We start from the raw sequence: 20,840 nt of genomic DNA, 5'->3' as shown, positions 1-20,840 counted from the left end.
CCACAAGGGAATCCAGCAGAAGCCATGTTTTCAACCAGAAAGGTTTCTGTAGATGTACTCTAAAGGTTTTTCTTCAGCTCAGTAATCCAGAAGTTGTTTTCAAGGCGATCAGATATCCAAGATTTCAACTTTCCAGGTTTCACAAATCAACTCGAGTCAAGTCAAAGCGCAAAAGACAGTTCTGAAGACCTGCAGCTTTTACATCACCTCGTAGAACGTCAACGTTCTTTTTCCGTGACATGTTTATGAACGTGCATGCGTGTGAGCGAGTGGGAGAGATTATATACAGTAAATTGTAGAGATCGTAATTTGGATGTGTGTGATGATCTATGGTGATGAACACACACAGCCAGGATCACCACACTTAACACCATCATGACCCAGAGCAAACTTACAAAGTTAAACCAAGAATAAACCATGTCAACATAGTTGGTGTCGTTTTTTTAAAGATACAAAATAATGAATAGGAATGTCAGCAGACAGTAAATGTGAATCAGTGCAGGCTTCCATTAACATCATGCAAATACTGCCTAATTAGCTCCAATGTATACATCATGCATTTTGTTGCTGCTAAAGTGGCGTTTTTGTTGTTTTATTTATTAAATGTCTTTCCTGATCCTCCTGTACCCTGTGGTGCTTTTACTTTCCACTGATGATACAGAGGAGCCAGGTTCACTGTGTGGCAAGTGTGATGCGTTAAATCAGGGGTGGGGAACCTCCGCCCTCCGGGCCATGTCAAACTTCAACATTAAACGAGACGGTCATTGACATCAGTGAACGCAGCATGGCGAGTGTAAAACAGAGAAAGCTGGATGTGGAATGTCGCACCTTCCAGGAGAAATGGACGAAAGATGATTTATTTGTGTAAGTGAAAGGCCAGTGTGCCTAGTTTGCAGTGATGAAAAAGGCTCTCGAGTGTCATTACAGCACGAAACATTCCAAACTGCACGAGCTGAAAGGACGAGTGCGTTTGGATAAAGTTAACGCTCTTCGGCGGAGTTTGGCCCAACAAGCAGCTCTCTGCAGAGCGGAACATACAAACATGGAGAGATAGAGAGGTAGACCACCACACCAAGAACAGACTATTCCACCACTGCTGTGCAGTTATCACTGCCATGTGCAATACTCCCTTTATTTTCTATCAACCTCTTGGTACTTATAATATATTATTATATTATATTGTACTGCCTTTTTACTTCATATGTTCTTCTGCTGTGACAAGATACATTGTGGGACTAATAAAGGATTGTTTTCTGATAAAACGGAAAGATACATGGATAAAAAAAAGTTGCTTTTTTGCACAGCATAAAAGAAAGGTGAAATGAATGGGCTATTGCAGAGGTTATGAGTTAAATAATTAGTACTGCCCTCGAAGGATGTTGTAAAAATTGAAATGGCCCTTGATAGGAAAAAGGTTCCACACCCCTGCTGTAGATGGAGAACAGTGGTGATCAATAGTTGTTTTATTAAGAGAATATATACTCTGGTGTTAAGTCTGCTCAGCTCTAGGCAGCTTCAGCCTCCTCACTAGCTCTTGCATCAGCCACTACTTCCTATTCATGCCGTCTTTAGGCCCTGTAAAGCACTCTGTAATGGAAAGATGCTAAATATTTCATTCTCATTAGTGAGATTATCACTTTTACTGTAATTTAAACCTCTAAACATAGTGAACTGAGACACTACACGGTACTTATAAAACAACTTTTAATTGTAAAATCCACATCAACACAAATGTAACTGACACAGAATTTAACTTAAAAGTAAAAAAATACGGATTTGAATATTTAACATCCCCACCACCTCAATCTTCAAAAACCTGTTTATGAAATCAATATTAATAAATGGCAGTTTGATTCATCCTCCTTTATAAACAGTGGGTTGTATCTTATGAAGTCTCAATGGCAGAGTGCGACTGGAAGGACATGATTTAGTTCCTTTCCTGTGTGGACAATTAGTCATCATCACAGTAGGCTTTAAAAAATGTAAATACTAAACACATCTGCAGCCATATAAATCCTAAAACACTGAATCCACTCGTCAGGATGGTCAAAAAGGATGCACACATGGATTTAACTTTAAAGAGTGGGCGACAGACAAAGGTAGATCGTAGGAGGTAGATGCATAGAATAACAACTTTATAGGGATACCTTGGTATTTTAACTTTTCATGTTGTATTACATTGTCTCAGTTAGAAATGTATTCTGTTAATATTGTCACCATGACTCATTGCATTTTTTGACACAGGTTTGCATATGCAGTGATTGGTGGTAATATCAGTTTAAGTGTAAGCTCCATTTAGAATATATGCGCTGCTTTATGTTGCCTTTAATGACGAGGTACTGAAGCCGTTATCTCTGCTCTCTTCAAAGCCACCAGACTCTGCTGACGAAAACAGTCGTTTCACCTCACAGGACACGGGAGCTCCTCGTCTTCCGCTGCCTCGATGGTTAGTTTGCGTTACTGTGGAACTTTGGTGAATCCGAACTAACCAAAGTCATATAATCGACACAAAGTCCAAGCCTAAAATGTCAAAGTCCAGTAGAAATGTAGTCCCTCCTTGAATGTAGATTATATTAAGATGTTTATGGAAATTCTAAGCATTATTCCTTTCTGAATGTAATTACTAAGTCTGCCTCGGTCTCGTATGCACACACGATTTTGAAATATCTTTTGCCTAATCTCGCATTTTAATTACGGCTATCACTCATTGTTCTCAATCACTGCAACCAAACTGTAACTCTTAAAAATGCAAGACGCACAAACATAAACAAAAGAACTCGACAATGAAATGAACTTCAAAAGTAGGCACTGTGGGGTGCTGGATGCAAAACTGTACAAAGTTTCATATGATCACCACTTAACAATTCAAAACACCACAACAAAACATAATCATCAGTCTTATACAAGACATTAAGACTGATACACATAAAAACAGGTTTGGAAAAAAAAAGTAAACTATTTCATGGCACAATCAACCAGGTTCGTATAGAAACATTTCCCCATAATGCATTTGAAGCTTCGTCAATAACCCTTTAGGTTAAAAATAAAAAACTCTTACAATTACACACAATGTGGAGCCTGTGAAACGAAACCTTCTCCTTGCTCTCGTCACTGAGTGTGTAAGGATTGTATCTCCCCGGTTTAGAATATATTCTAAAAGCTTCAGTATCCCCAAATAAAAGTTTGAATGTTAATGTTCGCAATGGCTCTTCTGGTGAATACAGTGGTGCAAACAACTGGGAAAACTCACCATGTGACTTGTGGTGCGTTAGGTAAATGGTGTTCATGTCGGATAACGGAGCTTGCTAGTTGTAAAACCCCAAAAAAACAAGCCCTTACATGACCTTGTTTACCAAGCGTTTGCTAGGTTGTACAAAAACTTAAAAGTTCAGCTGGAAGGAAAACTGGCACTACCGCAAATAAAGCCAAACACAAAGCTTGATGTCCGTCACATTCCCACTCATGTACGCTTTGTGAACACACCTTGAAAACATCACAAATCTGGGCCATTTCTAAGATAACTTCAAAGGAAATGAAATGTAATGAATAGTGGAAAGAGTTTCAGTGGCTTCAGTCTCTTTCATTTAAAGCCCGATTGTGAACTAAAGTACTGGTAACTAACAAGTCAGTGGAAATAATACTTCTATTCCTGTTGTCCTTAAAAAAGGGATTCAAACCCAAGTCCTTATTGTGTGTGCATCACGGTCAGCTGAGGGGTGTAGTGGATTGTGGGAAGATTCAGAGAAATGTCTATGCTACATATTCGAAGCCACCAGACTCCAATGAATTTTTTTTTATCTCATTTTATCTCGCAAATCACGGGAGTTGCTGGTCTAAGGCTGCCTCATTCAGTTAGTTAGTTTGTGTTATTGTGTGACTTTGGGAAATCCGAACTAACCTGGCGGTGGACCAGCAACTTTCATGTTCCGCAAGGTAAAATGACTGTTTTTGTCAATGGAGCCTGGTGGCTTTGAAGAGAACATAGACAGCTGTCTGACAGCAAGGCAGAGCAGTGAAAATATTCTATATATAGCATACACGTAAACTTTTTTTAAGTGTCTAAAATACGTTTTGTTGCTTCCGTCCATATCAGTACATTACTTAGCTTCCTGTTGGTACTACTGCCTGTGTCTGAACTTTCCTTTTAATGTTTGCATGTATTGTGTAAGTATTTTGTATGTTTTCGCAGTCCTCTTGTGTTAGAGTGCGCTTTGTAATATGTGACTGTATGTGTGTGTTTTGTGTAGGTGTGTGTGTGTGTGTTCCTCAGCAGTTGAGAATGGGCCTGTTTCTGTCTTGCCTAAATGGGAACACTGGGCTGTCAGATTCGGCCTTTCCTCTGTGGGGTCCCAGTGTAGCCACGGCCTAGAAGATAACACACACGGTTGTTAAAAGATACCAGCACACACACACACACACCAATGCCATCATCCACGGGAGCTAGACACAGCTCTGAATGTCAACAGACATGTTTGCAAACCTTTCTGATGGCTGTCCAGTCCTCCAGGATGTCCAGGTCAGGTAGCATGTAAACAATATATGGGCGTGAGCGGAGTTAAGGGCGGTGCCACAGGGAGCAGGATCAATTACATTCTGAATATAAGGACACATCTAGATACCAGCATTTGGGATTTATAGAAGCAGTATAAATACTAAGTAGCATCAATGTGAACAGTGACAGAGGTGTTAGCAGTAGAAGGATATCAGACACCACAGAAGGTCGTCTCTTCTTCTTATCTGGACTTAAAGCATCTCTCCTCTTCTTCCTTCCTGATAACTCGTCATTCCACAACTCTGAGAGACGCAGAGAACAAGACAGATTTAAATGTTTTGAGCATGCATTGAATATACTATACAATGCTGGCTGTGTGTAGTGCATTCTTATTAATATAATTCTAAATGTATGAAGTTGCACATGCATGACATTGCATAATGTAAAGACTGCGTCACCTGATGTAATATCTATGCTGTGTCTGTCTTCCTCCAGTCTTCGAATTTTTTCCTCCAGTTCACTCTGTACTGTGTCCAACAACAGCAGCTTCTCACTCTGCACACACAAAAGCATAGACATAGTATTAGAAAAACGACCGAATAGTTTGAATCTTCATTCATAACGTTGACATTTTATATCAACATTTACCCTCGAATAACACAAGCATCCATCCAAGTATGTACATACACACCTCCACCAATTACATGGATCAAATAACTCTCGCTTGAATTTAAATCAAATTCTGAATTCTTAATGACTCGTAGAGCCAAGGACCTTATTCAGGAGCAATCACCTCAACAATACTTTTTTGTAAGACAGAAGGTAATTAAAGTGTGTGTGTGTGTGTGTGTGTGTGTGTGTGTGTGTGTGTGTGTGTGTGTGTGTCTCTGACCTCCCAGTGCTGGCATGCTGCCTGGATTTCACACTCGTATTTGTTCCTTACAGACTCCAGACACAGCTCCCTGTAGATGCCTGACGAAGGCAGAGGGAAATACACAGTAAGAGAGTAAGTAAGGAAACCAGAGTGTGTAAGACTTCATGAGTGTGTCTGTGTGTGTTGAAGTTTACCTGCCACCTTGGTGCGGACCTGCATGTTCTCCAGCAGCACAGCCAGAGGCTCCAGATACTCGGCTGCCCGGCCAGCCTCCACCTCTGTGAGCTTGCTGTTTACCTGACTGAGACGCTCATGATACAGCCTGCATACAAACAAAAAGGTGTTTTCTTTTTTTTTACATTTCTGTTTTTAAATGTCAAAGTCAAAAGAGAAGCTTGACAAATCTATTTCAGTCTCACTGGTCTTTGAGATCTGTGAACTGCTTCTCCAGGTTGGACATTTCATCCAGACACTCCACCCTCCTCCGCTCACAGTCCTCCTCATCCATTTCTGGAACATGATAGAAACACACACACGCGCACAGATTAGGGGTTTAGGATTACTGTCTATCAGTAGCAATATAGCCATGATCTTCTTACATGAATCAATTGTCCCCCCACCACTGCCAGCCATAAAAGATTAGCAAATAGGTAGTGCCTCAAGGAGGGAAAACTAATTGAGCAGGGATGTCCTGCATCTTTACCTTTTCATCAGAATCATACAATGAAATAATATTTATTTTAATGGCAATCATTAAGATAATTTGAATAAGAATGTTTTGCTTATTTTCTACAGTTCAAGACTTTCTCACCAGAGCTGTCTCCATCCTCAGAGACAGAGGAGGTGTCAGAATCCTCCTCCTCCGAGCTGGACGCCTCTTGCTCCTGCTCCTCCACCTCCATCTCCTCTGCTGTGCTCTCCTTCTTCTCCCTGTCACGGTGCACCGGCATGGCAGCAAGTCAACTCCAAACTGGTTGTGTAAGATGGAGAGAGACCATGTCAGGCTCTTTTGGCAGTTTTACAGATAACAGCTGTATGATTAAAACATATTAATTAATTACATTTGTTTAGTTTAAGACAGTAATTACAAATAATTAGGAATGACTTGCTGAACACATTATTTAGTTTCTTTCCCCGGATATGATTATAGCATTATAACAAAATCATTTTAGGGTTGTAGGATTTCAGTATCAACGAACAAAAGTCAAACCCCATCCTTCAAGCATCTGGTCATCACTCAACATTAGATTCGTTCTACATTTCAGTTGTTTCTCTTCATTTGGCTGTGTATTATCCCCCTTGTTGTTTACCAAATGCAGGTAGTGATGTGGGGTAGCCACCGAAATTCTATTCCGACTAGTCCATTTTTTACACATTTATTTCTTCATTTTGTATTTTCAAGATGGATCAATTTGGAAAAGTATTGTTTATATGTTGCGGAAAATACTCTTACGTCAATGAGTAATGTTATTCCTATTAACCCCTATTGGTAGATGGCTTTATTATATTGTTTGAGATTAGGAATGAAATGTTAACCACGCAAAGCAATTAGAATTGACAGTAAATCTAGCGACTTGCCTTTAGATAATCAAACTATACAAGACAAATAAACAATAACAAAAGACAACACATCAGTTAGCATTACTTTAGCATGTTAGCTAGTTAGGCAGCGAGCACGATTAGCAATACTTGTACACAGATATATTAACAAGGACGCTTACAACTGAATCATAACTCACAAGATGTGGAGGTACAAGACGTTTGCGAGAATGTTTAAAGACAAGCAAAATAAGCTTGAACTTATTTGCCCCCGCTCGGTTACAATTTTACTCGCGTGTCTAAGCTAAGCTAAAAACAAATCTTCGTAGGGCGCTCTTATTTGTGAAGGGAGCTGTAGTTTTCTGTACCGCTGATGTTGACACCACTAAAGGTCGAACAACCAGCTGTAAACTACGTTACCCATCAGCACTGTAGCTTCTAGCTTGAGGTGGAGTTCGAGCAGAACTAGTCGAAACCCGTTAAAACTTTATCGCCAGTTAAGTTGGAAACTATGTTTGTGTCAGAAGATTATTGCTGTTTTGTAACATTCGTTAGTTCATAATATAGTTTTAACTGGAAATTCACAATTTGCTTATTGTTGAACTATGTTTACGTTGAATTTTTCTGGTATCCATTATTTTGTTTTCCCTCCTCCCTCCTCCGCCATGATGTTTTCTAAGTGAACAGCGGAGTTAGCTAACCAGCTAGTTTAGCCTTCAGGCTGCGGACTGTTGTGGAAGGGAGGTGCGATGGATGGATGCTTTGCCCCCGCAACGGTTTACATATTTGTATTAGTTTAAACAGAATGTCTCGGCAGCATTTTCCCGTTGATTTACTCCGCGCTGTTGCGGAGGGCTGCTAATTCGCAGCGGTAATAAATGATCCAGGAGCAACGGGTTTTCGTTATAGTTTGAAGATTAACGCTAGCTGAGGCTGTTTAAGTGGCTACACAGCTAGCTCTTCCTTGCTCTCTACCATCGCAGTCTTGTGTCTCCTGCCCCAGGAATGTTCTCCAAAAAGCCTCATGGGGACGTTAAAAAATCAACACAGAAAGTGTTGGACCCAAAGAAGGACGTGTTGACAAGGCTGAAACATCTCAGAATAGTCATAGGTAAGTTAAAAATAATTATTAGGCAGCTAACAGGTTAGCTTATACGTGCCAGTCTGTGGATATATAGGGAATGCCGCACCAAACTCATCTCGAAAATCACGAATTTCAAAGTTGCCTTGCATGTAAACAGAGACGCAACCTTTTTATAACAAACTTTTTAGCAATAGACCATTTCAGATTTATTTTAGTATATATTCATCAATTCAGCACCTCACCTTTAGTCCATTGCAAAACATTTGATCATCTTTTTCCACATTGGTTTATCTTTATTATCGTCATTGCTTGTTTTATTTCTCCCTTGGAATGACTATGATGGATATTAATGAGCTTTGTGTAAAGCTAAAAGTGAAAGATGTTGAAAAGTACATGAGGAAAGCTGTCAACAGAATCTACCCAAGTAGAAGAGGGGTAAAGGCGTGCTTCACACTGCCTGTAAGTGACAGTTCCTTTGCATTGGCAGGTTTTTGAATACAGTTTGAGTTATGGTCTCTGCATAGAGGAGAATCGGATGTAATGTTTTATTACCGTGTGTGATGTTTGTGTGTTTGTTAAGATGTGTTACAACACAATACCAACCGCAGTGTTTTGAATGTGTTGAAGAATAGGGAGGATGGTAGGGTAATGGGTATGACTTAGTGATGTGTTTGTGAGTGCTTATGTGATTTGTATGTGTGTGTGTTTTATCTTTCACAGGCACACACTTGTTCTCACACATGTACACACCCACAACACGCACAAGCACTGACTGGAGAGGGAAACATTCTCTACTATTTCCTCTCTATGCCCAGTACAGTAACTCAACTTCCTGTTTCTATTGTAAGAGCTACTGAGGTGTGTGTGTGTGTGTGTGTGTGTGTGTGTGTGTGTGTGTGTGTGTGTGTGTGTGTGTGTGTGTGTGTGTGTCTGTCTGTGTGTCTGTGTGTGTGTGAGAGATGGAGAGATGGAGAGAGAGGGAGAGAAAGGGGTGTGCCCCTCGCTGTGCTCTATGGGGAATACAAGACCTTGACAACAATAGGCACACAAACACACTTACACTCACATTGTTTTGAGAAGGAAAACAACCTCAGACAGCTGAACAATTGCAAACAACAGAGTTTAACGGTCATGGTGCCAGACCACAACTCGAAGAAAACACATGGCCACTAAAAGTTGTAGCACCACTAAGAATAACTGAAGCAATGCCACTTAGAGAGCGATGTGAGTCGTCCATGTTGCTGATGATGTTCATGTAGCCGTCATTCTCATGAAAACAGACTGACCAGCTTTCTTTACCCTACAACAAGACCTTTCCCTGATATTTACCTTTGCCATTGTAGGAAACAGAGTGAGCACAAAGAGTGTTGGATCTTTTTTTTGTCTTTTTTAAGTTTTGTATTTGAATAGTTCATACCTAATCTGAAAGAATGATTCAACAAGAAGTTATTTCATTACTTTGCAATCAGGTTATTAAGTAACTGATTACTAGCCCTGTGTGCCGGAACAAATAGCTGGCCCCACAGTTATGTTTAGGAAACCATGACTACATTTATATTCAGGTTAATAATCTAGCCATAGTCTAGAAGAGATAGTATTGTTTACAAGCTATTCTGCCCATTCCACAATGACAGTAGATGCCACTTCCATATCACATTACAAGGTCATTTCCTTCCAAGTCAAACTCTTTCTGTTCCTATCATGACGACTCCTCAAGGAACTTGTTTCATTTTAATGTTTGCCATCGCAAACATCAAGGAAGTTAATTGGAAAATAAAGGGGCAATTTACGGGCATTTTCTTATTCAGGGTATAGTTGTTGTCTGGAAACCAGATCCTTATGGAAACCTCCTCACCTACTGCTGTGGCAGTCCACTGAACATTTGTACCGGCCACTCCATTTTTTGTGTGTCACTTCTGAAATCTATGTAGAACGCTGAATCAGTGGTACCAGACCGTACACACATGGAATATACCATGTAACCCTAATCCTGGACTATTTTTAATTCAGGAAATGCCTTTTAAAAATGATATTGATTTATATAAGGAAACCTATCTGACATGGTGGCAGGGGACCGGACATCTTTACCTGCCTGCCAACATTTACCCTGTATTAGGCAGGTGCTAATTTCATTTCCTGCGTAGAGCAGTAGGTAAATGATTCTGTGGACATCTTGCACTGAAGTAGCATTTAGTGCTACTACCCAATATTGCAATGTCAACGCATGTGAAGGGTGACTAAATAATTTGCTATGGGTTTAAAAAAAAAAAAAAGCTTCCGTGCATCACATTACAACCTGGCGTGTGCAACCAGGTAGTGAGAGATGTTGTGTTACAAATGTCTGCAGAGGAAAAGATAGAAACCCACTCAGCTAGGCCACTAAGAGCTTACAAGGACAACCGCTATGGCACATAACACAGACCTTAGTGTGTGTGTGTGTGTGTGTGTGTGCGTGTGCGTGGCAGAGTTCAGCTCTCAGACTTAATATGAACAGACACAGAGACTAGAGGCTCTTCTCCGTGTGTGTACCTGTGCTCGAGCGTGTCAGTGCATAGCCTGATGTCCTACGTGCTTGTGCTTTTTCACTTTTGACTCTATCTCTAAGTCTGAGTTAGTGTCTCCTGCCTAATGACAGCCCGTGGTGTTGTTGATGCAGAGATTCAGTCCAGAACACATAAAGTAAACTTCCCTTCCTTTAGAGCAGTATATCTGAGACTGTAGCTGGTGCCGGACTGGGCTGTGTGACTCTGTTTTACTGCAGTTTGACTTGACGCAAGTGTATTGAGAGAACTTGGATACTGCGGTGATGGTGAGGTTACATCGTTCAAAGTATTTCCTGTGATGAAAAGTCAGAAATGCAGGGTCTAACTCTAAAACATATACACTGTAGATGTATAGAGAACAGCCAATAACTGGTTTAATTGTTCATTTCAAAATCCCATTACTTGGATATTTGTCTTCCTTACCTCTGATGCTTTTATTGCTATATTTTATTTCCTTTTTCTGTATACAGCAGTGAGAGTAAACGTAGAGACTTGTGGGGTTGAAATTGAGAAGCACATTTGATATTCTCTAGGTATAATGGGGGTCGTATGATGTGAGGAATACATTTAGGATGGTCATGGAACACTTTCAGCACTAAAGTCTACATTTCCGGAGGATTCGACATGTTTGCAGACAGTTTTGAGTTAACCGTGTGTGTGTGTGCGTGTGTGTGTGTGTGTGTGTGTGTGTGTGTGTGTGTGTGTGTGTGTGTGTGTGTGTGTGTGTGTGTGTGTGTGTGTGTGTGTTCCTCTCTCTTTTTCCAGAAAATGCAGAGCAGTCAGAGCTGAAACAGTTCTTTGATGTGAACTACTCTCATATATACTATGTCTTCTTTGAGAACTTTGTCACCATTGAGGTCAGCCTCAAGCAAAAGGGTAAGTTTTACTTACCGTCACCAAAACATTTATCTGAGCACTTCTATCATCTTTCTCTTGGTAGAAATAAAGCAATGTATCATTGCTATTTACTTAGCCATAATCATTGTGCTGTTTTCTCAAGCCAGTCCGTGTGTTTCAGGTCACAAATCTCAGAGGGAGGAGCTGGACTCAATTCTATTCATCTTTGAGGTAATAAAATATCATTGCAAATTTCCAGTTACACCTCAAAAAAAAAAAGTAGACCTAAGTTCTATATGTTGTTAAGTTGTCTACTTACATTATCCCAAATATTTCCAACAATTTTTATACCTAGAGAAATCTGTAATCATGCCTTTGCGCCAGAGGTCAGAGACTGTGTGTTTTTGGTCTGTCTGTCTGTCTGTCTGTCTGTCTGTCTGTCTGTCTGTCTGTCTGTGAACTCAGGAACGTGAATCTTTCAAACTTAGCATAAATATTTACTTGGACTCGAGGATGAACCGATTAGATTTTGGTGGTCAAAGATCAAGGTCACTGTGAACTTTTGTGGCCACGGTAACAGTCCGTTTGCTTTGGTCTCCTGTAATGGCAACGTATCCCCTTTCCTGAACGATGAACACTGTAGGAATCCCTAACAGCGTGAGGCTGACTGACAGTGAAGACAACAACTCTCATGATCCCACGCTACTTCACAACATCACCAAACTCTCTCGTTTGTTATTGTTTTGATTGAGAGACCCCTAACATAGAACAATTACATATTGTGTTTAAAATGAAATTCCAGTGAAAACTCTTTCTAAAAGCTTGATGCAACATGACCTCATAAGGTGGTTCTGGTCAGTACCACAACACCAGCTGACACTGACCTCAGACTAAGACCACTGGCATTTAGCAACACTGGATAAGATAGTAGAGTCAGTATGTGTGACCTCCAGCTGGCCCCACACACACGTTACATTCAGAACAAGGCTGCAAAGCACAAGTCCACTGAGTACTTGGGCCAAAGAATGTGCTTCATATAAGTTTCCCCTGAGAGGTGTTAGAACAAGGATGGAAGATAAACTGAGTTTATCACTTATGTCTGACTGACTTAAATGTTGTTCCTATAGCAGTTTTTGGTGCATTATTATTTATCTGGATCCGGTGAACCACTTAACAAGTCTGATGGGTTAAATGTTCCTCAATATCTGACTCTTTATTTTGCTCCAGAAAGTGCTCCAGCTCCTGCCAGAGCGAATCCAGAGCAGATGGCAGTTCCACAGCATCGGTAACTCGCACAAAACCACACTGAAGCCCTTTCCTCAAACATGTTGACAACAGTTGATCTCATATACAGTACAGTGTTTCCCCTAGGTTTACTGCTTTGGGGGGGTGCTCGATTGGGGGGGGGGGGGGGGGGGGGTGCAGCTGCAGCTGCAGCTACTGTTGTGCAGTGCAGCTACTGTTGTCCTCTCATGCTGCACGTATGCTACATTAGTGCTGTGGTAGGTTATCGAACGGTTTAGTCTGTATGTGTTTACATTTTCCGTAAAATGTCTTTACTGCAGTTTGGCAACACATTTTGTTTTACCAGTCCAAAAGTATGTTATTGGAGCTAGCTAACCTTCTGTGATATTCACTGTAGTTTGAATTGACTATGCTGACATGTGTTTCTCTCTCAGGGCTGATCCTCAAAAAGCTGTTGCACACTGGGAATTCTCTGAAGGTACCGCTCTAATCCGTTTTTGACTCTGTGTTACCTGTCTGTCATAACCCCTAGATCCTCCGAAGAGGACGTGTACAGCCTCTTCTTAATAAAAACTTAATAAAAACTCTTCTTCGTAGATCCGTCGTGAAGGCGTGCGCCTGTTCTTGCTGTGGATGCAGGCGTTACAGAGTAATGCGGAGCGCGAGCAGCTCTGCATGTTTGCCTGTTTGATTCCTGGCTTCCCGGCTCCACTCTGCCACGGGACCCCACGCACCCTGGACACTCTGATCAACCCGGCGCTGAGTTTAACAGAGAGTTAGTAGAAGAAACAAAGTCACACACACATTCACACGGTGGGGTTAGACCATAAACTGTGTGTAAAGATGGCCGACGCTTCTCCACTTCCTTCCACTGTAGAAAAAGGAGTCTGTAGTATTGAACGGGGGGGACTGACCCAATCGTGAGCATGACCACAGCTTGTTTGCCTGAAAGCCACCTAGCTGCTGAACTTAACTGATGTTAGCAAATTGCATCTCCTCCCTCGTGCATACAGTTCTAGGAGGCTTAACACCCCCTTTTTAAAACATCAAATAACTAATCAAAAGCAAACTTATCAGAAAAACACTTGAACATGCATCAGCGTGATAAGACCTAGCTAAAATGACAGAAACCATCTTAAAATATTTGACGTGTACTTTGATTATAATTCTTTTGCCCCATGTCCCATCTGCTAACAACGAGGGGGCGGGGTTTATGACGTACACAGCAGCCAGCCACCAGGGGGCGATAAAGATGTTTTGGCTTCATTTTTGAACCCCATACAGGTTTTTCAACAAAGTATGCAGAAATGAGACAATCATTGTTTGGCAGTATTCACTGTAATATGAACATGAAATGACTCTGCTCCCCCCCCCCCCCCCACAGCTCAGGTTACCCCAGAAGAGATCAGTCCATTGGTTCCTCCCCAGTCAGGTGACAAGAACCAGGAAGACCTCACTGCTTATTTTTTAGAAGCGCTACTCAAATACATGGTAAACCAGGTATTATCATCATTCCTTACTAACACCAATTACACTTGTGTGCAAATGTTGTGATGCCTCACTAATGCCACTAATGCGTAAACAAACGTGGGAAAAAGCAGGTATTGGGTCTGTTATTAAATGACATTTATATAAAACTTGATGGTAGAGGGAAGTATTCATCTAATACTTTACTGGTATCTCTAACCCCTTCAAACACAAATGTCCTCCCATGTTGACACATGCAGACTTTGTTCTTGTATTTCCTCTTCCTGCTGCTGCTGTCACACACACATACATGGACTGATAACATTCTCCCCTAAAACAATGGTGCGCTTCTCCGCTTGACCCTATGTTGCGTGCGTCATGCTCTCTTTATAACACAAGCGTGTGTGTGTGTGTGTGTGTGTGTGTGTGTGTGTGTGTGTGTGTGTGTGTGTGTGTGTGTGTGTGTGTGTGTGTGTGTGTGTGTGTGTGTGTGTGTGTGTGTGTGTGTGTGTGTGTGTGTGTGTGTGTTTCCGTCCACCAGGCCAAGTCTCTCGAGTGGCGCTGTAAAGACAACCATGAACGTGGCTTCAGCTTCCTCTTTGGTCACTTCAGGAAGTTTTACCTTCCTCACATCTTTCCCAACTTCGCCATGGAAACCAGCCTCTACAACCCGATACTGGGTCAGTTACATCAGATCTTAAAGGGATAGTTTTCATTTTTAGAAGTGGTGTTGTATGAGGGACTTCTCTATAGTCAGTGTATAACCTGCAGTAGATGATGGTCGGCACCCGGGTCAGAGAAACAGACAGGAGTACCAGCACAGTGTAAAGTGTACATTATATTTAGAATATTTACACCACTAAACCTTGCCGTCAGACAGCCTTTTCCGATAGGGAACTGAAACCACTTCTCTGTGCTCTCTTCAAAGCCACCAGACACCATGAAGAAAAAAAAACGAAACAGTAATTTTACCTTGTGGAACACATGGGTTGCGGGTCTACCGCTGCCTCGATCGGTTAGTTAGTTTGGAATATTGTGTGACTTTCGTTAGTTCGGAATCACCAAAGTCACACAATAACACAAACAAACTAACCGGTTGAGGCAGCGGTAGACCCGCAACCCACGTGTTCCGCAAGGTAAAATTACTGTTTTTGTCAATGGAGTCTGGTAGCTTTGGCATGAGTATAGATAACAGCTTTCCCTTTGAAAACATAGACTGTATAGCTGTCTCATGACAAGGTGTAGCAGGGAAAATATTCTCAAATATAGCGTATACTTAAATCTATGATCATTTATTTTAAGTGGTTAAAATATGTTGTGCTGCTGACCCCCCCCCCCCCCCCCCGGCCACAGCAGCACATTGCTTAACTTCTGTGCTGGTACTCCTGTCTTTTTTCTCCAAACTGGAGACAGACCAACCTTTACTGAGATAATTACTTTATACAACTCAACTCCAAGACATCCAAACTATCCTTTTAAATAGCTACTGGGTACTGTTTATCCAGTAGCCCATCGGAACACATTGAACAGTGATGTTGTGTATTTGGAATCCTAGATACAGATTTTTCTTGTTTCCCTGCAGATGTTCCACCAATGCGTCCTAAGCCCTACTACAGCGTGATGCGCAGGGAGCAAGACGGCGGTGAAACAGTGTACTGCACCAAGGAGAGCTTCCTTCAGGCCCGAGTCATCTTCATCCGCTGGCTGGTTTCCTTCTGGCTCGAGCCGCGGCCCAACACACACACACACATCCCAGGAACAGAGGGAGAGAACGTCCCCAAGAACATACAGGTGAATACATACTGTACATATTTAGCATTTTGTCTAAAACAATGATGAAGATTAATCGATGTTCCAAATATTTACAGATACATTTTCTGTAAATTATATTAAATGCAATAAAAATGTTCCGTAACACCAGCTTTGTGTGTAACAGAAATGGATGACAAAATGTTTTCCTGGGACATTATTTTCAGATTTATTTATTTTTCTCTTACCAATATGTTCCCCTCCAGAGAGCAGCCGCCGGACTGGCAGCTCGCTCGGCAGGCAGCTCGGACGACAGCGGTGGAGGTGGGATTCGGTTGGACAGCCACCTTGAAGGTAGCGGGTGCTCATCTGGATCAGGCGGGGGCAGCATGGGGCTGTCTGGGGGTCCAGGGGTCGGGAGCGAGCCGGAACAAAGCCACTCCAACACATCCACGCTGACAGAGAGGGAGCCCAGCTCCTCATCACTCTGCTCCATGGATGAAGAGCAGCTAACGGACATGGAGGTGGTGAGGAGAGTACTGACCAGCTCCAGAACCAACGTTAACTTCATCACGGAGATCTTTAGACAGGTGAAGGAGAAATATCCCTTTCAGGGAGTGGGGACGTTTCAATTTGTCAAACCTTTGATGTAAAGTCCTGTCTGCAGTTGGAGTGGAGTTGGAGCACTTGATCTTTTATAGATATCTTTCTTTCTCCATCTATAGGCATTTCTCCTTCCCATGTGTGAAGCTGCAGCGATGCGTAAAGTGGTCCGTGTTTACCAGGAGTGGATCGCCATGGAGGACAGGCCAGTGTTTATGAAGGAGCCGGAGAAGGGCCCCTATCCCACAACCAGCAGCTTGGATTCAGGCTCTCAGCTCGGAGAACAGGAGGATGAGGTGAGGAATTAGCTGAAGTCAGTAATATAATCCTGAGATGTTTAAAGTATGTAGGTAGTAGGTCAGACTAATGAGAACAGATCTTTAAATATGTCTGACCTGCCCACTAACAAAGGGATTGTGAGGGGTTAGTCTGAAAGAATATAAAGGGTGATTTTAGTAGGACAGAAACTGTATTATGGACTATACTCAATGTTAATTTTAGCAGCTATTTTAGATTTAATGTCGCTCTTTAGACTAAAATATGCGTGAGTGAGTGTGAGTCTTCACATCTTCTGTCGCAGACTGGAAACCCACCTGTTTGGACTGCACCTCGGCGAATGAAGAAAACAAAATAACTGTTGTTTGAATATTGCACTTATATTGGTTTGGCTTATTTATAGCTAATAGTTGAATTTGTATTCTATTGTTTCTGTATGTTGCACTTATGTTGCACTTCAAACTGGCTTATTTGAAGACAGTGTTCACTTATACCATTGTACCTATTTGAAGCTATTGTACTTACAAGATTGTTGCTGTTCGGAGTTGTATCTCCATGATTGTAATAATATAATGAGTGTGAGTGAGTGAGTGACAGAGAGGAAGAAAAGGTGGAAGGTGACAGGAAAAAAAAGGTTGTTGATACATATTATAAACGGGCTGCGCTGTACCCATTTCAAATATCACATTTGCCCTCAAAAATTAATATTACTAAGAAACTGAAAATACTCTATTTGTTTCAGCCAGAATATGTGGAATTTGCCTTTTTTATATGTTCAGGTAATTTTACTTAACTTCAATGTGTGTGTGTTTTCTCTCTTCCTCGGGGAATGTACAAGTCGGTTGACAATGAATTGCTGGAGTACAGCGTTCATGCTGGAGTTCAGACGACACTACAGGTTTTTTTCACACACACACACACACACACACACACACACACACACACACACACACACACACACACACACACACACATTCAAAAGTCTCATTGTTGCAGTGTCCAGAAGGAATAGTTTGTGGATCCATTTTCCATCCCGACTTCTTGTCTCCCTTTCAGGTATTCATCACCCACTCCTCCAACGTTTTCCTGATGGAGCCAGCCAACGACATCAAGATCCTTTTGGAGGAGCACGTCGACATGTGCAAGCGCGTCTTGAACATCTACCGCAGCCTTGTCATGCATGAGACCATGGACCAGAAAACATGGTAACAGACAGCAGACACACAATAAATTGCACATGTTACTGTGGACTGGGAAACGCTATGAAGCGCCATCTAAATACATTTTTGTAGAATTAAGTGTTTAAACATCTGTCTGCTTTTTAATGTATTTGTTTGTAGGGAGCAGGCTTTACTGATTCTGCTGAGGGTGACTGAGTCGGTGATGAAAAGGCCTCCATCCATTATGCCCCATGGCAAGAAGACCAACACACTGTCGGGCAGACTGGCTGGACCAATCTTTCAGGTACATTAGTAACACTATATCTACTGGACAGATATCTTTTTTCTACTTGTCTGTGAAGTAAAATAAGTTTCATTGTGCCTAGGTATGACCCAGCTGACTAGTTTCAATGAGTAGAGAGATGATTGCAACCTTTTCAAATGTAGCCGTCTGTCACTTCATTCCCCTCTTTCTGCACAGACGCTGATAGTGGCCTGGATTAAGGGGAACTTAAACGTGTACATCAGCAGAGAACTGTGGGACGACCTCCTCTCCGTCCTCTCCTCTCTCACCTGCTGGGATGAACTGGTCACTGAGTGGTCACTCACCATGGAGACCCTCACCAAGGTACTGGAAGTCCTTTTAATCATTATCCTCCAAACTATAAATCCACACTGTGGATATGAATTAGTCAAATGCATTTAATGTGTTTAAATCTGCTTTTTGCCTTCAGCACTCATTTAAATCAGAACAGTTGTGTTGCTGCCACCTTAATCAGTATGGAAACCTCTGTGTGTGTCTGTGTCTCTATGTCTCTGTGTGTGTCTATCTCTGTGTGTGTGTGTTTGTCTCTATGTCTGTGTGTGTGTGTGTTTGTCTCTATCTCTGTGTGTGTGTGTGTGTTTGTCTCTATGTCTGTGTGTGTGTCTGTGTGTTTGTCTCTATGTCTCTGTCTGTGTCTCTGTGTGTGTCTGTCTCTGTGTGTGTGTGTTTGTCTCTATGTCTGTGTGTGTCTGTGTCTCTGTGTGTGTCTGTCTCTGTGTGTGTGGTTTGTCTCTTATGTCTGTGTGTGTGTCTGTGTGTTTGTCTCTATGTCTCTGTGTGTGTCTGTGTCTCTGTGTGTGTCTGTCTCTGTGTGTGTCTGTCTCTGTGTGTGTCTGTCTCTGTGTGTGTCTGTGTGTTTGTCTCTGTGTCTCTATGTCTCTGGTGTGTCTGTGTCTCTGTCTGTGTGTCTGTCTCTGTGTGTGTGTGTGTGTGTTTGTCTCTATGTCTCTGTGTGTGTCTGTCTCTGTGTGTGTCTGTCTTGTGTGTGTGTGTGTGTGTGTGTGTGTGTGTGTGTGGGTGTCTCTCGCGTGTGTGTGTGTGTCTGGTGTGTGTGGTGTGTGTGTGTGTGTGTGTGTGTGTGTCTCAGGTGTTGGCCAGGAACCTGTACACTGTTGATCTGAATGAGCTGCCTCTGGACAAACTGAGTGAACAAAAACAGAAGAAACATAAAGGAAAAGGTTTGTCGGTCACAAAGACACTTTTATATAAAAACATGCAGAGCTTCCTACCAGTGGAACTCGAAGACATCATGTGATCCCCAGCCAGCTGCAACTATTAAAGATAATTCATTAGTTTCATAAATAATGGGCTGATAGTCAAAGATGCGGTGAAGACACTCCAGCCTACACTTGCTACTAATTCTTACTTTGGCTTTCACCTCAAGAAAAGTTATCACAAGAAAAGAAATGACTATGATGTGCACGCATTCAGACATGTGAAATGCAGCCAAAATGAAAGAAACCTAAGAAGTACTGGCATATTTAAAAATATGAAAGAAAATAGAAATGTGCATCACACTTGTACACTAGAACCTTTCTTTACACATAATATCAGTGCAGTGGTGGCAGATAGAGGTAGCAGTTGTCCTGAAATAATTACCATTAAATGTGCATTGAGAATTGTCGTCCCTCTCCATCCCTCTGCACCAGGTATCGGTTCGGAGGGCCAGCGGCAGATCGTGGATCGTTCCTTCTCTAAAGGCTGGAGCAGAGACCAACCAGTCCAGGCGGTAGCCATGAGGCAGCGCAGCGCCACCACCGCGGGCTCACCAGGCATCGAGAAGGCCAGGAGTATTGTCCGCCAGAAGACTGTAGGTCAGTATCCTCTTACACGACCGGCCTCCTGTGTGCAGGAGTTAAAAGCACAAACTACCAGGCACTGTTCTGTGCATGTGATGGTTGGAGAGGAACGCTATTGGGGAAAAAATAGTGCCTTGCTTTTCCACAGCGTATTTAAGATGACTTCTCTTTCTTCTCAAGTCACTTTTATTTGACTTGACGCCTCCACTTCTTTGACCCTCCTGCTGACAGGAAGTTGTGGTGTGTGCTGACTCTCATTCCCCCTATCGGTAGAGTCTTGTTTATGAGAAGCCTTCAACTGTGGCCATTGGTGTGAAAGAAATGATCATAACACCACAGTGTACGGAAATACCAGTACGAGCTCAGAGCAAGATGACGACAACTCATGCAGCTCATATCAACGAGGATCTTTGAAGCTACAATACACACAACTAAATGTACTTTGTTCACATTTCTGCAGCCACTAGATTTTTTCCATTTTATCAATTACAGTATGGTATTTGTTTCAACATAGGAGATTCTGTTCCACTTCTCAGTGATGATACTGAGGTTAGTGGATACCATAGTGGCAACCTGTTGGCAGGGTGTCTGTAGGACATAGAAAGTCTAAACACGTCCACATAATATATTTAATACCCCTCAATAAATAGACCATTGGTGAGATCGGCAGCTTCTCTGTAAGATGCATATACAATGTCTAACAGTCTAACAGGTCTGCAGTTTGTTTGGCGCATCTTTTCAGTTTCATAATTAACTGTAAGTAAACACTGGATCTGACAGATCTAGTGCTCCTGTCTGTCGTGGTCTTAAGATATCTGCCCCCAGACTCTCACTGTCTTTCCTCCAG

At 42.0% G+C, this 20,840-nt stretch overlaps 2 protein-coding genes across 8 annotated transcripts in view; one reads left to right on the top strand and one right to left on the bottom strand.

The window, feature by feature from the left end:
• Window positions 1-1,686: 1,686 nt before the first annotated feature.
• On the bottom strand, window positions 1,687-7,375 carry brms1la (BRMS1 like transcriptional repressor a). 3 transcript variants are annotated; one of them, XM_029460404.1, is made up of 9 exons: window positions 7,088-7,375; window positions 6,178-6,336; window positions 5,786-5,876; window positions 5,561-5,688; window positions 5,385-5,464; window positions 4,951-5,047; window positions 4,705-4,794; window positions 4,481-4,545; window positions 1,687-4,365 (listed from the first exon to the last, which is right to left on the bottom strand). In XM_029460404.1, exons 2-9 carry the CDS (start codon window positions 6,314-6,316, stop codon window positions 4,267-4,269), a joined length of 789 nt encoding a protein of 262 aa, XP_029316264.1. In that variant the 5' UTR covers window positions 6,317-6,336; window positions 7,088-7,375; the 3' UTR covers window positions 1,687-4,266. The 3 variants fall into 3 exon arrangements, with proteins under 3 accessions (XP_029316264.1, XP_029316263.1, XP_029316262.1); XM_029460403.1 differs by having other exon boundaries at window positions 6,178-6,397; window positions 7,106-7,375; XM_029460402.1 differs by having other exon boundaries at window positions 7,106-7,372.
• ralgapa1 (Ral GTPase activating protein catalytic subunit alpha 1) overlaps window positions 7,337-20,840 on the top strand; it is an 81,885-nt gene continuing 68,381 nt past the window's right edge. For 3 of the 5 annotated variants that reach the window (XM_029460400.1, XM_029460399.1, XM_029460398.1), the window contains exons 1-17: window positions 7,911-8,016; window positions 11,298-11,408; window positions 11,551-11,600; window positions 12,597-12,654; window positions 13,049-13,092; window positions 13,212-13,389; window positions 13,999-14,114; window positions 14,623-14,761; window positions 15,664-15,872; window positions 16,097-16,420; window positions 16,556-16,729; window positions 17,548-17,607; window positions 17,766-17,914; window positions 18,050-18,173; window positions 18,351-18,497; window positions 19,282-19,372; window positions 19,844-20,008. In XM_029460400.1, the coding sequence (XP_029316260.1) occupies window positions 7,911-8,016; window positions 11,298-11,408; window positions 11,551-11,600; window positions 12,597-12,654; window positions 13,049-13,092; window positions 13,212-13,389; window positions 13,999-14,114; window positions 14,623-14,761; window positions 15,664-15,872; window positions 16,097-16,420; window positions 16,556-16,729; window positions 17,548-17,607; window positions 17,766-17,914; window positions 18,050-18,173; window positions 18,351-18,497; window positions 19,282-19,372; window positions 19,844-20,008 (2,245 nt within the window). Of the gene's footprint in view, window positions 8,017-11,297; window positions 11,409-11,550; window positions 11,601-12,596; window positions 12,655-13,048; window positions 13,093-13,211; window positions 13,390-13,998; window positions 14,115-14,622; window positions 14,762-15,663; window positions 15,873-16,096; window positions 16,421-16,555; window positions 16,730-17,547; window positions 17,608-17,765; window positions 17,915-18,049; window positions 18,174-18,350; window positions 18,498-19,281; window positions 19,373-19,843; window positions 20,009-20,840 lie in introns of all 5 variants that reach the window. The other 2 variants (XM_029460397.1, XM_029460396.1) reach the window with 2 other exon arrangements.

This window comes from Cottoperca gobio, chromosome 22 (assembly GCF_900634415.1).
Source record: "Cottoperca gobio chromosome 22, fCotGob3.1, whole genome shotgun sequence".
Lineage (NCBI taxonomy): Eukaryota > Metazoa > Chordata > Actinopteri > Perciformes > Bovichtidae > Cottoperca > Cottoperca gobio.
Note: the sequence above shows the minus strand (reverse complement) of the source record. Positions and strands in the feature narration are given on the sequence as shown.

What these genes read in the sequence shown, in the direction of transcription:
- brms1la (XM_029460404.1), bottom strand. Translation starts at nt 6,316, where the DNA reads ATGCCGGTGCACCGTGACAGGGAGAAGAAGGAGAGCACAGCAGAGGAG. An exon ending in ACGACCTTCTGTGGTGTCTG is followed by an intron (nt 4,546 to 4,704) that starts ATATCCTTCTAC and finishes AACTCCGCTCAC; the next exon opens with GCCCATATATTGTTTACATG. An exon ending in ACTGGACAGCCATCAGAAAG is followed by an intron (nt 4,366 to 4,480) that starts GTTTGCAAACAT and finishes GTTATCTTCTAG; the next exon opens with GCCGTGGCTACACTGGGACC.